This window comes from Mixophyes fleayi, chromosome 10 (assembly GCF_038048845.1).
Source record: "Mixophyes fleayi isolate aMixFle1 chromosome 10, aMixFle1.hap1, whole genome shotgun sequence".
In the NCBI taxonomy this organism is placed as follows: Eukaryota; Metazoa; Chordata; class Amphibia; order Anura; family Limnodynastidae; genus Mixophyes; species Mixophyes fleayi.
Genome location: NC_134411.1, coordinates 1419264 through 1440294, shown reverse-complemented (window position 1 = coordinate 1440294; position 21031 = coordinate 1419264). Strand labels below are relative to the sequence as shown.

General features: G+C 43.2%; 1 protein-coding gene across 6 annotated transcripts in view; it reads right to left on the bottom strand.

Annotated features, from left to right (window-relative positions):
• SOX6 (SRY-box transcription factor 6) overlaps positions 1–21031 on the bottom strand; it is a 307461-nt gene that overhangs the window by 25995 nt on the left and 260435 nt on the right. For 4 of the 6 annotated variants that reach the window (XM_075187593.1, XM_075187597.1, XM_075187592.1 and 1 more), the window contains 4 exons: positions 11461–11610; positions 4073–4256; positions 2508–2692; positions 326–376 (listed from right to left, as the gene is read on the bottom strand). In XM_075187593.1, coding sequence (XP_075043694.1) covers positions 326–376; positions 2508–2692; positions 4073–4256; positions 11461–11610 — 570 coding nt within the window. The remainder of the gene's footprint in view (positions 1–325; positions 377–2507; positions 2693–4072; positions 4257–11460; positions 11611–21031) is intronic. The other 2 variants (XM_075187595.1, XM_075187594.1) reach the window with 2 other exon arrangements.

Sequence of the window (21031 nt, the reverse complement as noted above, 5' to 3'; positions counted from 1 at the left end):
TACCATCCTAGAGCCAGCGCGGATCTACCGTCCTAGAGCCAGCGCGGATCTACCGTCCTAGAGCCAGCGCCGATATATCCTCCTAGAACCAGTACCGATCTACCGTCCTAGAGCCATTGATTAGTAAGCTAGATCTAGTATCAGAGAGGTTAATAATACAAATAGAGAATAAATTGTTATTAACACTGACATCTTCAGGTGAGGATGTGCGACAATAAACACATAAATAATACGAGATCTAACACGGGCTGATCCCGCGACGGGCTGCGACTTTTATGCCATGACACAAAAAACGTTTTACAACAGAGATATGTTAGTGACTCACTGTGTGCACACTTCTAATGCAAATCCTTCCTGAGATGGCATCTATCAGCATCTGAAATACAGCAAATGGTGGAGGGGCTTTAGAGAAGACACAGAAATATAATCAGATCATTCAGTGTAAGCGAGGACACAAAGTATCAATACATCCCGGCACAGATCCTACAGAACTTCTACAGCTCTCGGGTATTATTGTGTTATGTCATATTATGGCGTCACGCAGGCCATAACGAGGTGTGGAGATAGATACGTTATAATGCAGGGGATCCCAATAAGTGGGAGTACCACTGTTCTGCTGCTGGAACCTGATGTGTGCAAAGGGATAACTCCGGCTGAATTCCATCGCTGGGATCTCACTAGACAAGCGCACACTTCAATTATTGAGACATGAATATTCATGCTGACAAGTGTAACAAGCCAGCAGGGAAGGCTCATTGTTTTACAGTGTATCGGAGGGATTGTCCTCGCAGTGAACGAGGCTATCATGTGCCAATCGCCGTTCAGGAAGGCAGCGCACCGCTCTGTACTATGGAGCCTCCGGAGGACACAAGATCTGCTGAATCTGAGATTTTACACAACACGCCCTGAGGAACAATCTGTGTGTAACACACCTCGGCTCATTGTTGTATAGCTCCCCCAGAATTCATGTCCTGACACATCCAGTCACGCAACAATGCTCAATCTATTGTACAAATATAACAGCCACTAACCGCCAGGACGGAACATCCCTGCAAAGTCCGACCACAAACAGTGGAACTAAGCGTAAATACATTATAAGGACTTCAAGTTACTAATAGTACTATAATACTAGTAATAATAATACTTAGGTGCCCCGTTTGATGACTGAGAGATTCCTGCATAAACTATTAATGCTGACAGCAAAGGTAAAAAAAAATGCAAACCAGTCAATGAAAGTTGCTGACTACAAAATTTATATACAAGTCAGTGATTTGAGTGTGATGGATTTTCTCAGATATGGCAGCGTGCGCTCTATAGGGATAAAAACCTATAGCGCACAGCATGTGATCTGTACATTTTCACCAATCTAGCAGCATTATTTCCCTGGAATTCAGGCTAGAGACTGTTTAACATGGGAGTTAAAGCTGAGTGACATCATGTCGCGGAGGGTGGCGCCTAAGTAAACGTGAACCATGGCTAGGAGCAAAGGACTCCGCAATCTATCGGATACTGCCCTGATCTTTGTGCAGCAACAGCTCATTTATACACAAATCTAATGTAACATTTTTAACTCATTTATTCAACACATGAACGATATCTTGTAGGTCTCAGATTATAATTTTATTACATTACTAATCTGAAACAAAATCTACCTATCGCTCTGACACAGTATATACCAGTGTGAACCTGCCCCATTATATGATAATATACAGTGAGATTTGATTCTCTGGAGCAGACATTTAGTATATATAAATAAACTACATATTAGTCCTGATATTGCAAATAAAAGCACAATCTCTGCTCCTCCGCGGCGCAGCTGCCGCCAACGGGACCCATTCTATACAAGTCTATTCAGGAGACGGTCCTCTCCCAAGGTTACGCTCTTTGTTACAGACGAATCACCGTAAGCACCGGGTGATGGTCTATTGTGTAACTGAAAACAAGTTACTGTCAGTTTCAGTATTTACTGTAATTACAAAACAGTCCGAGGAGATACCAACAAAATCATATCTCCGGGTTTCAGTGCGGAAATATAAACTATGATGTCTCATAAATGCCCCTTAAATTCAGATTTTCTTCAAAGCAAAACAACTATTGTTCCATACATACTATCCCGGTACACTTTATATCTCGTCATAATGAGAAAGGTTCCCCCAGAACTTGTAGACCTGGATATAATCACACACAATCCTCTCGCTGTCTTACAGAGACAAGCGTATATATATTTCCCCCTTCATCATTCCACTTTTTGTGCAATAGGAAACTCTCCCTACACTTATTATAAGAGGATATCTGTAATACAGAGAGCAAACGTTGAGCCGGGGGGGGTGATTGACCGGGTTGGGGACACATGGGCAAGATTTCATGTAGAACAAAGATCAGATACTTGGGGATTATCAGAGGATACCTGTAATTATAAGTCCAGGTACGTTATACCGCGGGCACCCGCTGGCCACATGTAAGAGAAGCACTTGGATGGCGAGGTCGCCACCTACACGTCAGGTTACCTTGTCGCCTCTGCAGTTGTTCATGGCCATGTTGTTCAGGGGGATCTTTCCGTCCATGCCGTGGTGAGGTTGGTGCTGCTGTTCCCTCTGGATCTGCTCCCGCATCTTCCGCGCCTCCTGTATGGCTTTCATCACCGTGTCCTGGTCTCCAAACAGAGCCGGGGAGTTAAGACTAGAGAGTATATCTGTAGAGAAAACACAGCGTATCTAAGTCACTGCCTTAAATATTTACATGTAACAACCTGGTTACACACAGAAAGAACAAGAAAGGAGCAGTCGTTACATTGTATTTTCGGATCTGAGCTCCATCATATTCCTATTCTACTTCCCTTATTTTGTGTTAAATTTAGAAATGAACCGCAGGGCAGCAGAAACTGGAGAAAGTTTGGAGATTGTGTATATTTTATAAAAAACAAGTTGTGATCTTCTACTTGCTTTGTATTTGTTGTACAGACGGAGCGCAGGTGTACGTGGCCTGGGACGCATTGTATGGTTTGTAGTCGTAGAACTTAAAGCTCCTATAAAGGGGACCGGTCGTCTTAGCGCCATGGACGCTGCCATGTTGTGGCCTCACGTCTTAGTGATGTCACTGGTTTCTAATGAATTGATAAGCTGCGCTGTCCTGAATATTGACTAAGCCTAAATAATGGCTCCTGGTCAATTAAGCATATACTAATATTAATATGCATCAATGATTCTACACAGATGGGTTTATCCCCATGTACCTGTGATAAACATGAAACTCAAGAGCAGATTCCAATGCACCATTTCCATATACTGTAATACATAAATGTAATAATTCTCCTTCCCTTTCACATCCTGGTTCTCCTGCACGTCTGAGACAGCGTTAACTCCGTGTCACATTCCTCACACTCCTGAAAGCCGCCTTGTTTTGGTGCACAGGCCGGAAAGTCAATCACTCCATTGGTGATGAATAATTTTTGTACAGCACAGAGTTTAAAAATAGTCTTGTTTATCACAGTGGTTTCACCAACTCTGTATAATCCTTTTATTGTTTATAAAAATAGCTTTGCCTGTTTATCCGTCGTTTCTTGCTTTTAGAAAATACTCTTGTAATGATCTTTTCCAGTAATGCTGATTAACTATAATAAGTGATAAAAGCACACGGAGAATGTCCCAGCGTCCTGGAGATTATAAAGCTTTAGATAAAAGCATCAGACGATGAAAACGCTGCATTTGTTTCTAGTGACGGGGGAGCGATGTGATCGGAGGGTGGATTCTGTAGCCTGAAAGCGATGGAATGGAATCACGCGGATCTACAGCGCACAGTGCAGGGTAAGAGGGGTCGTACTGCAGAATTAGTGACTGGCCCCCGTCATGTGGGGATGGAAGGGATATAATGTGATCTCACAATGGAGATCCAGGCACCCAAATACCAATATTTTATCACAAATAAAACAAATATCATAGGGCTCAGTGATCCCTACTTGCAGTGCCTGTAAAGCAGCGATACCCGTCCCCAGTGGTACAGCCACGTGTACAATCCCTCTAAAGCGATGTATGCCACCAACACTGTAATTACATAAAGTGCGTCTCACACTCACCTAGGGAGGAGCCTCTGCCCAGGACTCCGCTGATTGGACTGGGGATCCCACTCTTGTTTGAGAGGCTAATGGGACTGGTCTTACTGGGAGGGAAGAGGTTTTGTGTTGGGGACGTGGGAGACTTTAAAGGCTCAGCCGTCTTCGGTCGCGCTGACAGATTCAGAGGCTGCGCGGCTTCATCCTGCTGAAATTTCACATAAACAATGATTAAAAGAGGATAAATGGGGCACATTAGCACTTAAGACAACGCAGTTATTTTACACCTCCCAGACAATGCCACTTTCTGCTGCTATAAAAACAAAAGAAGCTAATTATCTGCATACTTGAAGAAGCCACCTAACGAACCCTCATTAATTTCCCTGCGTTAGCCTCATATTTACATCAACACACTCACTCGACGCTCTTTTTGCCAAATTAAAATCTGAATTACTGCACATTACAGTTCACTTCTTAATGTGTTTTCTAAGATCTAAATTAACCCAGGGCATTTACAAAGAATTATTTAATTCCCGTCTAGTTCTGTGGCAGCCTCTGTACGACGCGTCTACACGGACTATACAAGAAAGACGGCGTTTCGATAAATATATCGCTATTTTTTAACAAAATGATTGAAGTCCAAAGAATTAATTATTTTACTTCTCACTCAGATTTCTAGATTTTTTTCTATAATCTAAATTATTTCAGCAGATTTTATATTGTTAGATTCTGGATATTACCAACAGTAGCCATATAATGTTATTAAAGTCCAGCTTTTTGGCAAGTACTTTGTTTGGAGTTTATAGTATTTGTGTTTTACGCCGTTCCCCCAAATCCTCCCCCCCCCTCCCCCGCTTTACATGTCAGTCAGTAAAAAATACATAAAACACGAATGGTAAAAATGTCATGAATGGAAGATATTTATATGTGTACAGAAATATATTTAAAGATTATTCACTTTCTTCTTGTTTTAGCCTTATTATTACCCAAACTGTCCCAACTTCATAGATCGCCCCTTTCTTCTCCAAAATAACCCTCTTCATGTTGGCCGCACGTATTCTCCGCCTAGACAAAAATATCTTGTGTTTCCTATATGCAACGCTTCCGATCCATAAAGGAGTCTTTATTATTAGAGAGATGCTCCTATGCACTATACAATAACACCACTTATAATACACAGAGTAAAGGAAGAGTTAACGTGTGATACAATGTAATCTGAGCCTTTCCCTTAGATATTAACCCTTAATGAGTAATATCAGAGTGATGGAGATAATGGAGAAGTCCGTTTATTTGGAGAAACCCCAGGAACTTGCACTCCGTTGCCAGCGCTGTGCAGGTAACCAACAGTCGGCCTGGTGCTACCTATAGTGTATGCGCCACTTACACCAGGAAAGTCTGAGTCAGCCAGCGAAGGTTTATATTGGGGAGCGTCCATCTGGCTCCGGTGGCGTCTGCCTAACACTGAATAACTAATGCTCATAGCCACATCGCCGGTTCATTGGGGAAAATATATCATCTCTATAGAAACAACTGTTATAAACTAAATGATTGTAAATGTGTAACACAGACAATTGTTTTACATGAAGGCTGATGATGTGGATTAAACTACACATCCGACCGTGATGAATCAAGAGCCTGGAATGGAGGACGGCTGAAATATCTGGCGTGAAATGTTGCTAAAACACGCTCTACTGAGAATTGAAGCTGCGTCGACGCAGGAGGCGGAGAGAGGAACATACTGGTGTCGGTGACGAGCAGCAGATAAAGTATATTAAGGATGAAACAAACCCCTGATATTACAGACTCCTCTGTGCGACGTGTGATACTTATAAGTTACACAAGTGTGATACACACAGATTCCTCGCTGAAATTCTGCATATAATATTAAGGGAAACGGCACAAAGTCTTTCCCTATAATCTATATAATACACTGTTTGGATTAATGTAACATGGATTTTGCAATAAAAAGATATTTGTCTGATCATCATTTTTTAAGATTTAATTCTTGTAACATTTTGTGAGAATTGAAGTATAATTAAACATATTCAATCTAACTAGTGAATCTAGCACATTTTCCGATATGATTTGTGTGTCTGTTATTCTCCTTCTTGGTATATTACAGATAAAGGTGTTAAACTTCTTAATGAACCTCTTCAGATCCTGGGGGTAACTCCAACTTTCCCTTCGAGCTGTCAGTGTACCAGGGTTCTGCCAGCTATGAACAGATGGGTGTACGTATAGATTGCTGGGGTAGGTGCTCCGGTAGGATGATCTGCGGGACGGGAAATGACGATAATCGAACACCCGGGGAGATCAGACCCCAACTAAAGTGAAGCAGATGAAGCGCTCACTAAGTTCTCTGTAGAAAGAGACCAAACCACGGAACGGTCTTCAGCTGGTAGGATACCCAGCGATTAGGTCCAAGCACTGGGCCCCATATAAATGGGGCCACATCCATGTCAGTCTATTAAAGACTACTGTAAGTTTGTCAACTTTAGACATTTGGGCTCTGTTTCCTGCAGCCACCGATAGGAACTGTACAAACTCCACTGTCTGTGGCCTGGGGCTCATGTTCGGGTTTGAGATCACAGTTCTTCACCGTACCTCCAAACTGTCCTTATTTAGGCAGGAAAGTCCCAATGTTAGAGGAGTGATGTGCCCTCTCCCCTGCATCTCAAAGATCTTTACATGGAAGCGGGGTCCCTAGCCCTCAATGGATGTCACCCCCCCTCCACACGCATCACGTGACCATACCCCTTTTTGGATGCCTTCTTCACGCTGGCCTTACCCGCTCTTCTTCATGAGTACGACTCCGGAACTAACCTCTGAGCAGAAAGTACTAGGTGACCCTCTCATTAGGCCTCAGGTGGTCGCCCTTACTACAGAAGATGATGGCCAAACCATGTACTATAGGGTCACACAAGAACATCGTTTTCTGTTGGTGTTATGGAAGAATTATTTTAAAACCTGTATACATTTGAGTGACAAAAGATGGTGGCTAGAAGTCCCAATAAAGCTCCGCACTCAGAGGAAGTTACAGCGTTCGGCTACAACACTCAGTGACATAAACCAGGACAAGGAATTAGATCCATCCTACGAGTGGTGGTTGAAGAAAACATTTCACCGAGGTTGAACAAGACCTTGTAACATCGAACTACAGATTTAGAGGCCATCTGTTCCCTGACTGCCGTGTTTACGGCTGTGTTCCCCTGACAAGCTGTATACCCTGATTAGGTTACCATTAAATAAGAGTAGTAAGATACATATTTTCATTCTCACAGAATAAACAATGTTTTATTTACGTTTTTGGCACATGGTACATGCATTGAAATGTGTCTTGGCAGATGGCAGTCTGTTTCCGGAGCCAGCCATGTTTTCTTTGTGGAAAGCAACAATACGTTTTCCTTATATTGATCTGACACTGTGCAATACGGCAAAAACACAAGCAGCGCATTTAATGTTCAACGGACCTCGTACTTGTGCACAGCGGCTAAAGTCAAACGGGCGCATCCCGGCGCTGTAAGAGGCTTCGGTCACACAACTGCTCTACATTGTTCCATGATAATGTGACCACTGGGTGACACTATTAAGTATATCAATCAGAGAAGTCAATGTGGCAGCTCTAATCCCCCTTGACAATACTCCTGTGCTCCGATACATGATCTATGACTCTAACTGGGTTTTCGGATTGTTCTGTGAGCTCAGGAAGTTGTTACCGATTCGTACTTTACATACAGATGAACGAAAAATGTTTTACCCATCGCAGTTGAGTTTCTTGTTTTAGCTTTTACACAACGCAGCCGTTGGATTTTAATAAAAACACGTTTCTGAAAACAATTATCACTTCGCAATTTTAAACAGATTAATGGATAGTAACCAATTGTAAAAACGTAGAAAATTCTGCAACGTGATCATTTGGGGGACTAGTCAGCAGCGAGTTAACGTCCTCCCACCCAAACGGCTGATAAATCAGCGGAAGGTACTGAACGCACAACGAGCTCAATGACTAATCACTGCAAACCGCACAAACGCCAATTCAGGAGGAATCCTCTCACACACGTCTTCCCACAAGAGAAGCTGATTCAGCGGAAAATGATGGACATATAAGCCACAAGGGTTAACTGGATTTTCGGCTCTCTTAGTAGAGGGCGATGTTGCGTATAATTCATCTATATATACTAGAAGCTCGGATCAGCCATACAACACTAGAAAAGAAATGACACAAGTCTTGGATGAACCAATGGACCTTTCTCCTGCCCGCGATGGTGAACAACAGATTGTGGTGTTGGAGGCCATGTGCCAAGGACTCTTCCACTCTGGTTATTAAGCTTCGGAGCACAACTGTAAAAACACATTTTATGTTCTTTGCCCTCTTAAAATTATTGACTTTTTTCCCTCCTCTATGGTCTGCCGTGTGGAACATGTGTCTGTAACCTTAAGAAAACTTTGCTTTGGACGGCTTCCACCTTTGTATATTTTTCACCATAGTGTAGACATTTGAAAACTGTCATTTCTGTACGGAGATCTGGTAAATACGATGTACGTGGCTGCTGAAGCGCAGAGCGTCGGTTACGCAGCGTTGTCTGGAGAGTTCGCAGTACTGAGCAGAGTGTCTGAAACACGTTTCATTACCAAATCAATCAACCTTCTCCATGGAAACCGTTTCCCTTTAATAAAGCATTTTATTTGATTTATTTTCCTAATATTTTAATGCTGTGTCTCCTGTAACTGAACGCAGATGTTAGGTAGGTGCTGTGACACAAGTTACTATAATAACGGGGTAACGCTCCAGCTCTCGGAGACCTATATTAATAACACATCTTTCATCAAGGCCAGAGGACAGATCACATAATGGGACAGGGCGCAGAAAGGGAGATTTCAGATTGAATTTCACCTGTCAGAAGGAAACTCAGTAACTGCAGATTGATTTATAAAATGCTGCATCTCACGTACAGCTGATTCTCTGTCTGCTTTATAATGGGCCATAATACACCCAACTGTCCCAGGGCAGGAAGCCAGATATGTACCCCACAGAGTACTAATGCCCCAACACCCTCCACCTCCAATACCCCCAACACCCTCCGCCTCTTTTACCCCAAATATACTCTGCCTCCATCAATACACCATGAGCCTGACATTACTACAAATCCCAGCCAGCCCACACCCCATAATAACAATGCACTCTGTATAAGGACAGTTACATTCCCAGGGGTGATTGCTGCTAATTTTGGACTTTAATTACTTCCTGCGCCCAATGTAACAAAATTAGATTGTAAGTTCCACTGGGCAGGGAAAGTGTATCTGAGACATTCTGTAATCATTGCGGAGTCTAATGACAACACTAACAGCACCAGGAAGAGACAGAGTAATAATGATGGTATATTTATTATGTGCCGTCATCGGTTCTGTTTGGGGGGAGGGGTCAGTCAGTGACATGACGCTACCATGTAGGATTACGCTAATTACGTCACCATGTTTAAACTCCTATCTCACCCCCCTCTTGTTTTCCGAAACTCAAACTTTTTTTCACTTGAAAGTGGAAATATAAATCAGTGTTTGCAAAAAAGGAAACAGATCAAATTTTTATTAATATCTATTTCACTTTGTTTATATTGGAAACAATATCCACCCGAAAGAGTGTAACCTGCGCTGTCCGAGAACTGTAACTTTACTTACAGCGCCCAATGTGTTATATATGATGCAGTATACAAAGAGTCAGATAACTAATTCTATATCTATAAGTGAAGAATACATGATGCACAGATAAAACTAAGAAAGGATCGGTAAAGACGCAGATATTTATGAAACAGTAATATTACAGTATGGTGCAGTATGAGAGGATTGGCCATGATGGTACAGTACAGACACTAGGCACAGGATATGATGGCACAGTACAGACACTCGGCACAGGATATGAGGGCACAGTACAGACACTCGGCACAGGATATGAGGGCACAGTACAGACACTCGGCACAGGATATGAGGGTACAGTAGAGACACTCAGCACAGGATATGAGGGTACAGTACAGACACTCGGCACAGGATATGAGGGTACAGTACAGACACTCGGCACAGGATATGAGGGTACAGTACAGACACTCGGCACAGGATATGAGGGTACAGTACAGACACTCGGCACAGGATATGAGGATACAGTACAGACACTCGGCACAGGATATGAGGGTACAGTACAGACACTCGGCACAGGATATGAGGGTACAGTAGAGACACTCGGCACAGGATATGAGGGCACAGTACAGACACTCGGCACAGGATATGAGGGCACAGTACAGACACTCGGCACAGGATATGAGGGTACAGTACAGACACTCGGCACAGGATATGAGGGTACGGTACAGAGACCAGATATGAGGGTACAGTACAGACACTAGGCACAGGATATGAGGGTACAGTACAGACACTAGGCACAGGATATGAGGGTACAGTACAGACACTCGGCACAGGATATGATGGCACAGTACAGACACTCGGCACAGGATGTGAGGGTACAGTACAGACACTAGGCACAGGATATGAGGGTACAGTACAGACACTAGGCACAGGATGTGAGGGTACAGTACAGACACTAGGCACAGGATATGAGGGTTCAAACTCCTCACCACCACTTACAAGGCTCTCTCTCAGTCTACTGCCCCTTACATCTCTAACCTCCTCTCCATTCACACTCCTGCTCGCTCCCTGCGCCCGGCCAATGATCGCCGACTCTCCTCCACTCTGATCACCTCTTCCCACTCTAGAATCCAAGACTTCTCCCGTGTTGCCCCCCTTCACTGGAACGACCTCCCTCGCTCCATTCGTCTCTCACCCAATCTGTGCTCCTTCAAGCGGGCTCTTAAAACTCACCTGTTCCTTAAGGCCTACCAACCATCCACTTAACCTCTCACCTCTTCTGGTTCTCCCCTGCCCCCTTTCTCTCTCCCCGTTGCTACACTGGCTCCCTTATGTACCTGATTCTGTTTACCCTCCCTTAGGATGTAAGCTCGTATGAGCAGGGCCCATCTTCCCTCCTGTCTCCATATCGGTTCTTCCGCTCCGTCTCTACTGTATCTGCCTGCCCGGAGTTTATGGAGAACTGGTACTTTGTGTTTATTGTTCTGTACTGTCTTACCCTGTATAGTCTACTGTTTGTACCATGTACAGTGCTGCGGAAACCTTGTGGTGCCTAACAAATAAACAATAATAATAATACAGTACAGACACTAGGCACAGGATATGAGGGTACAGTACAGACACTAGGCACAGGATATGAGGGTACAGTACAGACACTTGGCACAGGATATGAGGGTACAGTACAGACACTCGGCACAGGATATGAGGGTACAGTACAGACACTCGGCACAGGATATGAGGGTACGGTACAGAGACCAGATATGAGGGCACAGTAATTTTACCTTGATCTGTGTGATGGGACTGGTCCCTCTCTTCTCACTCTTCATGCTGGTCGGTGACAAGGCTCCGGTAGAGTTTTGGGGCTGTGGGGTGGGGGTCATTTTGGCTCCCGGGGACACCTGCATGCTGGCCAGCTGGGCTGCATAGAGCTGCTGTGAAATGACAGACGGTCATTACTGTATCACACAATTCCTTTGTCATAGGAAGGACAATGGCCACAGCTATTTCTGCACACTGTGGTCTCAGTGCTTCCTGTTTGCTTCATACACATTGATATTTTGTTGCTGTTACCGATTAATCTAAAAGCCTTTAGTCACTTACAGCAGAATAAAGTCAGTTCTGTGTGTGACGTGAGAATATTCCGGTCTCTATGTGTTGTGTAAATCGGATCTGGTTGTGCAGATGCAGGAGTCTGTATTGCAACATTCGGGTCACCTGGCTCAACATGAAATCAATAGATCGCAGCTGCGACATTCTGTGTCCGCAGGGAGTGAACTGAAGTCTACTCCATCTGTGCGACACAGGAGTCCTGATACCTGCAGCACTAGATATAACCTTCATTATACACACATTACTGTCCAGCATCCCTGCGGATAGATTCATCTGTAATCATTGTGACTTAATAACAAATGAAGGGATTTAGGTTTTCTTTTTTGGTCTTGGAAACAGCAGTAAAATTTGTTCACAACTATCAAAATGTCCAAACGGTAAATATTATTCATTATTAAAATGGAGCACTTAATACATGTATCATAATCTTCCCCTTTACGACTTATAGACAACGTCGGGTATGAGGACGACGTGTATTCTAAGTCTTAATGCTTAATTCTGGTTACATTTCTCAGTTTTTCTGGGTGATTGTCATAACCCTACAAATGTCTGTGGACAATCACACGAGGTAGCGGGAGGGAAGCGACATAGGGACTCAAACGTTGACCATGTGTTAATTGTGGCAGAGGGTGGGGGTTTAATACAGCAATAATGTTCATTGTTCTAATGTTACTTAATAAACCGCTGAGATATCATGCTCACTAATAGGTACAAAGCTATTCCTATAAATGTATTTTGTAATATAGTAACACCAACATAAACCCAAAATATCACATTACAACAGGACAACATCTGGATATCACAGAACTATTCGCCGTATTCTCTGAGCGGTAAATTTGGTTATTTTTTCTCTTTCTCCTTTGGAGTAAATGTCTAAAACCGCAGGTCCAAGGAATCGTTTTGTCTCTCTGAGACATAGTTAAGAACATTATTTGCCACATTACTAAAGAAAATATTCAAATTTGTTTTATTGTATTTCTGGAGATGAAGATTCAGCATTGGACAATGAGTAATTGGGTATCAGAAGAAGAAACACAAAATTGTGTACAGATTTGTATGATAAATCCACGACAGGTAATTAATGAACATAGCTGTGACTGATCAACATATTGCTGGTAATTAACGTGTCCCTGAAAGGATCAATGTTGGCCGTGTGGGGCTCCGCTACGAGACATTAAGGGCAATTCGCTTACAAGTAAAAAATGGAGAAACTGAAGAATGAGGCGCAAGATAAATAGCAATTGGCAGATTGGTTTGTTTACCCATGTGACACAGCCAGAGGCCAATCGTGGCTTCTGCCAGTGTGCGTGCCAGGGAGCCAGATGCTGGAACTTAAAAATATCTTCTGCATCTGTGTGAGATGGAGCGTCAGCCCCTCGGACGAGAGGAGACAAAGCTGATGTACTGAGCAGCCGGCCCTGGCTGCAGAAGCCAGGTAGGATCCCCTATTCCAACTGATCATAACATCCGCTCAGCCGAGCCCCGCGGGGTCCTAGGACTGGATAATACTGTGTTCTACAAGCACCAGACAGAAACTCTGCAACAAACTCACTGAATTATGTGCAACAACTGTGTGTACAGCTGGAGATAAAGTGATCAGAGCCTAGTTCCTTCTCTGCAGTACCCCGGTAGCCTGTAGGTGGCAGTGTTGTTGCTGCTGTCCATGAACAGGATTAGTCAATGACTGAAGTCTGAACACAAAGTAAATATAATGAAATATAAATTGCTGTATTGACAGAACATTTGTGTTTTATTTGTCAAAACGCAAACCTGCAGCCATGTTCATTAGACCTCAGATATACGTATATATATTACGTCACCTCTCAGGCGCCCTGTGTATAATGTAACCCTTCTGTTTCCTTATTGATGGGGCTGCTCCTCTCTGATCCTTAGTTCTCTTTTGTACTTACACTGAGGCGCCCAATACGGTCCCATATTTAAGATGTGCTCTGATTAGTGATTTATACGCTGATAATACAATGTTTGCATCACGTCCCTGTTTTTCTATCTCATTCAGCTGCTGCCTGGCGCTGCATCTATCAGTGTATTACTAAATCTTTCTTCATCTCCAGTCCCCCAATCGTGCCCCATGTAATGTGTACGTAGTATAGTTATTAGCTTCATGTATCTGCCCTTTATAGTGAGTTACTATCCTGCTCTGTGTTATTACCCTACATAACTAAACATCATCAGTAAAAATGGACACTTCACTATCAAGGTCATTAATAAAATGATGAAAGAGGACAGGGCCCAATATATGTAATATATAGTGTATGTTTGCATTGTAATGTTGTCCATCTTGCAGCCATGTTTATAGAGCGACGAGGCGGAACAATTATTATCACTGTATAAAGTACGACGCGCATCTTCCGTTGCTGCGACCGGCCAATCTGCAGCTACGAGAAGAGAGGGGTCCTAGAGACGTCCTGTGTTTCTCCAGACAGACCTGATATAAATCCCTGGTGCTGATCCCGACCTCTTCTGGGGAAGATGATAATATCCCGGAAAGAGACATAATTGGAGCATCACCAATTAGTGGTGCTGTGTCTGCGCTGACAAAAAGGTATTCCAGTAACTAATGTAAATCTCATTGTGCTCTCGCAAACATAAATAGTCCTTCTCTACCAACCTGTCCCCCAAGGATATTTCATTAACCCCAAACACATTCTGGCAGCAGCTGAAATCAGCTTTTCTTAGTTCGGACCTTTCACCTTGGAGTAAAACCATCCTGTGTCTACAACAACGTCAGAAACTAGAATATAAGTAGATGCTACAAGTGGCTCCATCACCTATGAGGTCATCTCTATTTACCCTCCGCACGGGACACATGTACAACACATGTACAACACATGTACAGCTGCTGTATAACGTGACGGAGCAGGAAAGGGCAGTATCAGAGCCAGATACAATGTGTCAGATCTCTATTAGATGTAATCTACCATTACTGTGTGCAGACCACACATCTGATTATTTCTGTACGTTACGAACGCTCTGTGTATAGGGGAGGTCGGTACCTACATAGGAAATACATCACATGTCTCCAGCCTGATATCAAAGAAAGCAAAGTGTATAAAGTATTAATGTAGATTATATGAATAGTAAATCACTTTCAATATTTAAAATAGCTTCACAATCACAAGTCCTGTGTATAAATAATGTTTCATTTGAAAGAGAATAAGGGATCCCAGTGACAAACACAAAAGCTTCTGATATTCAAATCCAGCTGCCTTTCATTCTTGTGATGTGACGAGGCTCAGACCCCGCAGCTCCCGGGACGGACCCCCAAAGACACAACACCTCGCAGAGATGAAAGATGAAGGTCATCTGTCCGAGGAGAAGAACAAAGCTCGCGGCCAGGCTGCAGCCGACCCCCCTCCCAGGCTCCAGAGAGGGCGTAGAGCCACCGGCTCCTCCGCCTCACCTCATTGCCCACGTACTCTGCTGATAATTCAGCCTAAGCCACTTTTCCTGTAGAGTTTTCAAACAGGGCCTCGGAGCAGGGATTTGATACAATTCAGTGGCTGGGGTAATACCTTTGTCCATCTAAGCATTAAATGACCCATTGAAATACAGCTTAGTTAGAGAGAAATTTAGCAAAGCCATCTCGGAGTCTTGTCCCGGCAGACTGGGGAACAGAGCCGGGAAAATGCCGTTCCATCACTTCTGCAGACCTATAATCAGCGCTGATTAAATACACCCCACTAAAATTACTGAGGTGACCCGAGAATAGCAAACTCCTCTAACAAATACCTGTGCTCAATGGCAAAGCAGCATCCAGTTTATGTAACAGAGGTGATGTAGTATGGAATGTATGGAGGTAAATCCTATATATATATATATATATATATATATATATATATATATATATATATATATATATATATATGTATATATATATAAAATGAAAACCAGGCTAAGGTGTGCTGGAGCTTGTAGTTCTACACGATCCTCAGGCTGCTTACCTGTGGAATAGACAGAATCCCTAAAATTTGCCCTGTTTAGGGGTTTGCTGGATAGCACTCAGTTAAGAGGTTTTCTGTATCTGCTTTTAAAATGTACTAAATAAATATAAATGAATATACATAGTGCATTTTGCACTATATCTATATCAACCAGCATGAGAACATGTTTTAGACAGGGTGTATATTTTATCAGCTAAAAATGCTTTGATAGCTTTTTTCTTTGGACCGGAATACAGATGAAAGAGAAAGCAAAGATATACTTGATAATTAGTCTTGTCTGTGTGAGCACAACTTATTGTAAATAGCCTATCTTGAGTTGTCTTTCATCCCAGGATTCCTTGCAAAGAAGCAACGGAGCGATAATTCAATATTATTACTGCTCCAATGCACTAATCGCTTAAAGAGTAGTAAAACTCTGTTCTGACTGCCACAAGGCTTCTTCCAGCCTCCCGGCTTGCGGCAAAGCTCCCCGACACGGCAACATCCAGATGTCAGGAGCAATATCCAGGACCTGATGCAGCACACAGCTCCGTTCCAGTATGGTTAAACATCTGTCTCATCTGCTGCTCTGCAACCTGCTGGATGCAGACTCCGGAGCTCAGCTCGGCTCTGAAGTTCCACTCTAAACACGCACATTTGGACGCTATCAATTATCGCTGTCATATTGTCCTGTTCAGTGAATTACCTGCATCCAAAAAGCTCCTTAACAGTCATTAGGTTTATGGGCTAAGTGAAGGGCTTGTTCTTCATGGGGCACTGGCCTCGGTCTTCATTAATGTGAAAAGATGACTGCACAGACCAGACACAGGCGCTGCGCAGGGACCAACTAACAGCGCGGAGACTCCCGGCTGCTGCGCAGCCAGATAGATGGCTGATAACACGGATTCCGGCAATTTAGCTTTTTCTTTTTAAAACTTAACAAAGAAGAAAGTCTTTTTTTGTGCATATATGTAATACGAGAAAAACTAAAACCCAGATATTTCCAGAGTCATCTCTCATTTTAAAAGACCAATTTTAAGTCAAGGAAAAATTATTCTGGTGAATAATCAGAATAATATTAATAGTAATAATAATAGTAGTAATAATAGTAATAATAGTAATAATAGTAACAATAATAATAACCACTCTCTTTTTAAGGGTTCTTTTGAAAACATACAAAGAAGGTGGTAAATTACTTGTAAAATATTTGTGAATTTCACATTTTGTTATTTTTTTTTTTCTTTTTAAAACCAGAAGTTTTGTGAATTCACCGACAGTTGATGACATCTGCGCCAGAGGCAGAGACCACACTGAAGCTGCAGTGAATATTCTAGAACAATGGGTCAGTAGTTTGACCACAACTGTTGTGTGATCCCTACCCCAGGGCTCAGCGTCCAGAGAGCGGCATCTGCGCTACCACCAGGCGAACTAAGGGGCTGACTAAAGCGTTGTGTGTCTGGGGGCATAAAACACTGAATAAGAAATATAATGTCACTCATGTTGGCTCCGCAGCCTCATTGGCTGACAATGTGGGAGGGGGGCGGGGTGCTTTATTATGTAAACGCATTCTGCCCATTCACCCACTTACCATGCAGAACACGCGGGCAGGGGAGGGGTGATGTCAGCCTCTGTGGTCATGTGATCCTACACGTGACGGCGCTCCTCAGGCTGGGAGTCAGGCGCTGCGCGGTGACGTCACTCACAATGAAGGAGCAGCAACAAATGGGGTGAGGTGTATGACACCCCCTTCTCTGCCCACCTGATATACCGGGTGACATACAGCGGGGTGAGAGGATTAGGTACATGGGGGAGCACTGGGGCACAAGGAGGGAAGGGGGAGGGAGTGGGACGGTGGACTTTGTGGCCAAGCTGCTCCAACATCAAGGCCATGTCACGGTAATACCCCCTCTGGTGGCAGGGTGAGGAGGTGTGGGCTACACTTAGGGTGCCTAATACCCTAGTACCGAGCCTGACAGAGACATTATACCCATATTGGGGTAACAGTGACCATGTTATACATTGTATCATGGAAATGTTTCACTATGAGTCATGTGACTGTTGTGGGTGGAGCCTATTCTTTATATACAAAGCACTAAGGCAAAACAAACTACAGAGGAATGGAAAGCGGAGTCACAAATTAGGGGCATTAATTCCAATCCATCCCGTGTGCGCAGCCCAGCAGCCAATCCAGTCCCTAGAACATTTTGGAGGCATAAGACTAGTGCATTGATAGGTTTAATATATTCAGACCATAAAACAGATGCCTCCGCTGGCGGATATTCACGCAGGCACTAAGTTCACAGCTCAAAACGCTTTGGATGATCCACTAATCAAAGCCAGCACAGATTAAGGTTCCCACCTGCTCCCCATTCTCGGGAGAAGACCCCCCCCCCTCGGCATACGGAGAGGCAGAAAAAATCTTCAGGTTCGCACTGTGCAAAAGTTTCAAAATCCTCCCTCTACTACTTTATTACCCCCCTTCCACCTTTTTCAGCGTTTGTCCTAAAATACTGCTCAGTTTAGCTTCATTCACGGCCTAAATTGATTTTGTGACTGTTTTACTAGATGTGTTTGAACTTTTTTGTCACATTGGGTAGAAATGTGACTTCCGATAGACAGGGAACCTTCACTGCAAAAAACTGAATTGTAAGATGTCCAATTACTTCCTAAGAAATAAGCGTACAGAATGCAGCACAGAATCTCCACAATCCTCATTGTAAAATAAATGTTTTTCTTTTCTTGCCCTTTGCTGGAAAACCTAAAATAGCTGAGAAAAATCCCTGCGGAGAGGCGCATTATAGCTATATGCTAAGGACAGAGCGCGTTCAATCATCTACAAGACCATTAACGCTGAATCTCACCAGCTAGAAACAGCCGGGTGGACATCTCGACGTGACACCAACTGCTCCAAATTGTTTTTTTTTACACTTCCTGTGATAACCCCTCGTGAAGACAGTATGATAGAATTTAGGTAAACTAGTGCCAATTATAATAAGTAGCAAAAACCACACAATTGCCCTCTGACTGCGATCCAATGGGAAGTAAACGAGTCAGAATGTGCCTATAACGTTATGATAATCATTCTGAGGACGAGCTGAGCCCAAGGGGGGCTTTCACGTTACTTTCCTGCCAGAGACGCTGAGGGTTGTCACAAATAAATCACTGCTGGAACAAAGCACCGACAGTGACTGTCAGCTTAGTATGAAATCCGGGGGGGGCTATAGGACAAGATTGGGGGGGGCACACAAATTACTTCACCAATATAATAATAATGTCATATATTGTTCTAGCCGGAGAATTATATAGGTCAGGATTTAGATGAACAAATCTGGACGGTAACAAACTAAGAACAGAAATCTGAATGTCATCGTCTCAGTAACAAGTTCTTCCTTGTTGAATGTTGTTACAGTATTTGTTACAATATTGTGCACCATGAACCAAGGAGTTGTGTAATTACACATTGATTAGGGCCTGGGAGTGCTTGATACAATCGCTGTGTGAGGATAATGACCGCACTGTAACAATGTTACACGAGTGAGTATAACATCTTGTAGAGGAATCGCCTCTGACATCTACCCACTGTGCTGCAAATTGCCCTGTCTCAGCTAAACACACAAAGTCTCCCCCCTGTGCCCTCTGCTGACCTGTCCTGCCCACACCAGAAGGGGTCACTGAGTGTTTCCTCACATAGAGTCTGAGGCCATTTACACAAACGTTCCCACTGATGTATAAACAAAGAGCGCGTATAATGTATTTATTCTGTGGAATGTACTGTGTTCTCCGCTGTACAGCCGGCTGCTTACCATTACTTGGAATGACACTGGGTAAGAGCGTCTAAGTGCGTGTAAGCGTCATTAAGAGTGGCAGCTCTGTCGGAGCCTGGCCGGGTGACTGAGCACATTACAGACACAGCATTGAGGAAATTAATTTTCTTCAATAAAGTCATTTTTAAGCCTCATATATTTCACAATCTAAACATATGTCACCGTTTCATAAACAGGATAAATGGATTAAAATAATACATTACCGATATGCTGACACTTGGAGATATTTTAATTAGAAATGCCTTCGCTGGGTGATCCTTAACTCTGTGTTTGTAGAAGGCGTACACGGACCATTTAATAGTCGGAGAAGACAGGTATATCTGTCAGCCGCCCGTACTAACGTTAACCCATGCACACCTGTCATATGACATTCACAGCGCTGGCAAACACTTTGTGGATAGAATGTGTCGTTTCATACAGTAATATTTCTTGATAAATGGTCACCTCGGAACATTGTCGTTATTTACATGTCTGACACATTACACGTCGCTCTTACAGGCAGCCATAAAATAGCTGAGGGAATCAAATGTGTCTGAGAGCCCGCGGCGGCCTGCGGCAGACTGATACTGCGATGCCCTAACGGATATGTTCTAACCGCCGCCCAGGGTGTAAATACTGTAATAATATATAAATATATCTATACACCGTGTACACACGCTGGTCCCCTGATAGACGCTGGTCATAGAATCGCTCTCCAGTGTAAATAAATCGCATGTAGAGTAACAATGAATTTTGTATAGGTCTCCTGTGACTGACAAATACTCTCTGTACAGCGCAGCATTATATGGCGGTGCTATATAAATAAATGATAATAGAATTACTGCTGCTCAGTTCCTGGGACCAAAATCTCCCAAGAAAGGGCTCTAAAAACGGATTTATTAAGAGTGATACTGATGTATTTAAGAGTGTCGGATAATCCCCATATAAATGAAGTATACAGGAGACAGTCAGATATAATAGAGGAGTAATTCTATATTTAGCCGGAGTTACTTTTTGTGGCTGAAGCTCTTTATCCACGGTAATTCCTTCAGGCATCTGCTTGAATCTCTCATCTATATATAGAATATTCAGCACTAACGGTCAGAGCCCGGTCTGTGATCAGACTGATCATCTCCCAGTAATTACGGAGGGTAACGCTCTCTGTAGAACACTTGGGTTACTCCCTGTAGTTACAGTGACGCCGTTCCTGCCGTCAATACATTGTAGCGACTGCGCTCCTAAGAATTCATCGTACAAGTGTCTGAGCAGTATCTAAATGAACGGGACACTGTGACATCTGTCTGATATTTACTATGGAGGTAGAAATGATCATCCTTATCAAGGTGGGAAACTAATGTAATATCCGAGGTGCAGAGTGTAGAGATAAGACCACCCTTCCATAACCAATCCCCTGGTCGGTCATTCTGGGGGGGGCAATCTGCATATGTAAAATAATTCATGCATAAATCTACTGGTGAATAGAAACATGAATTGCAAGA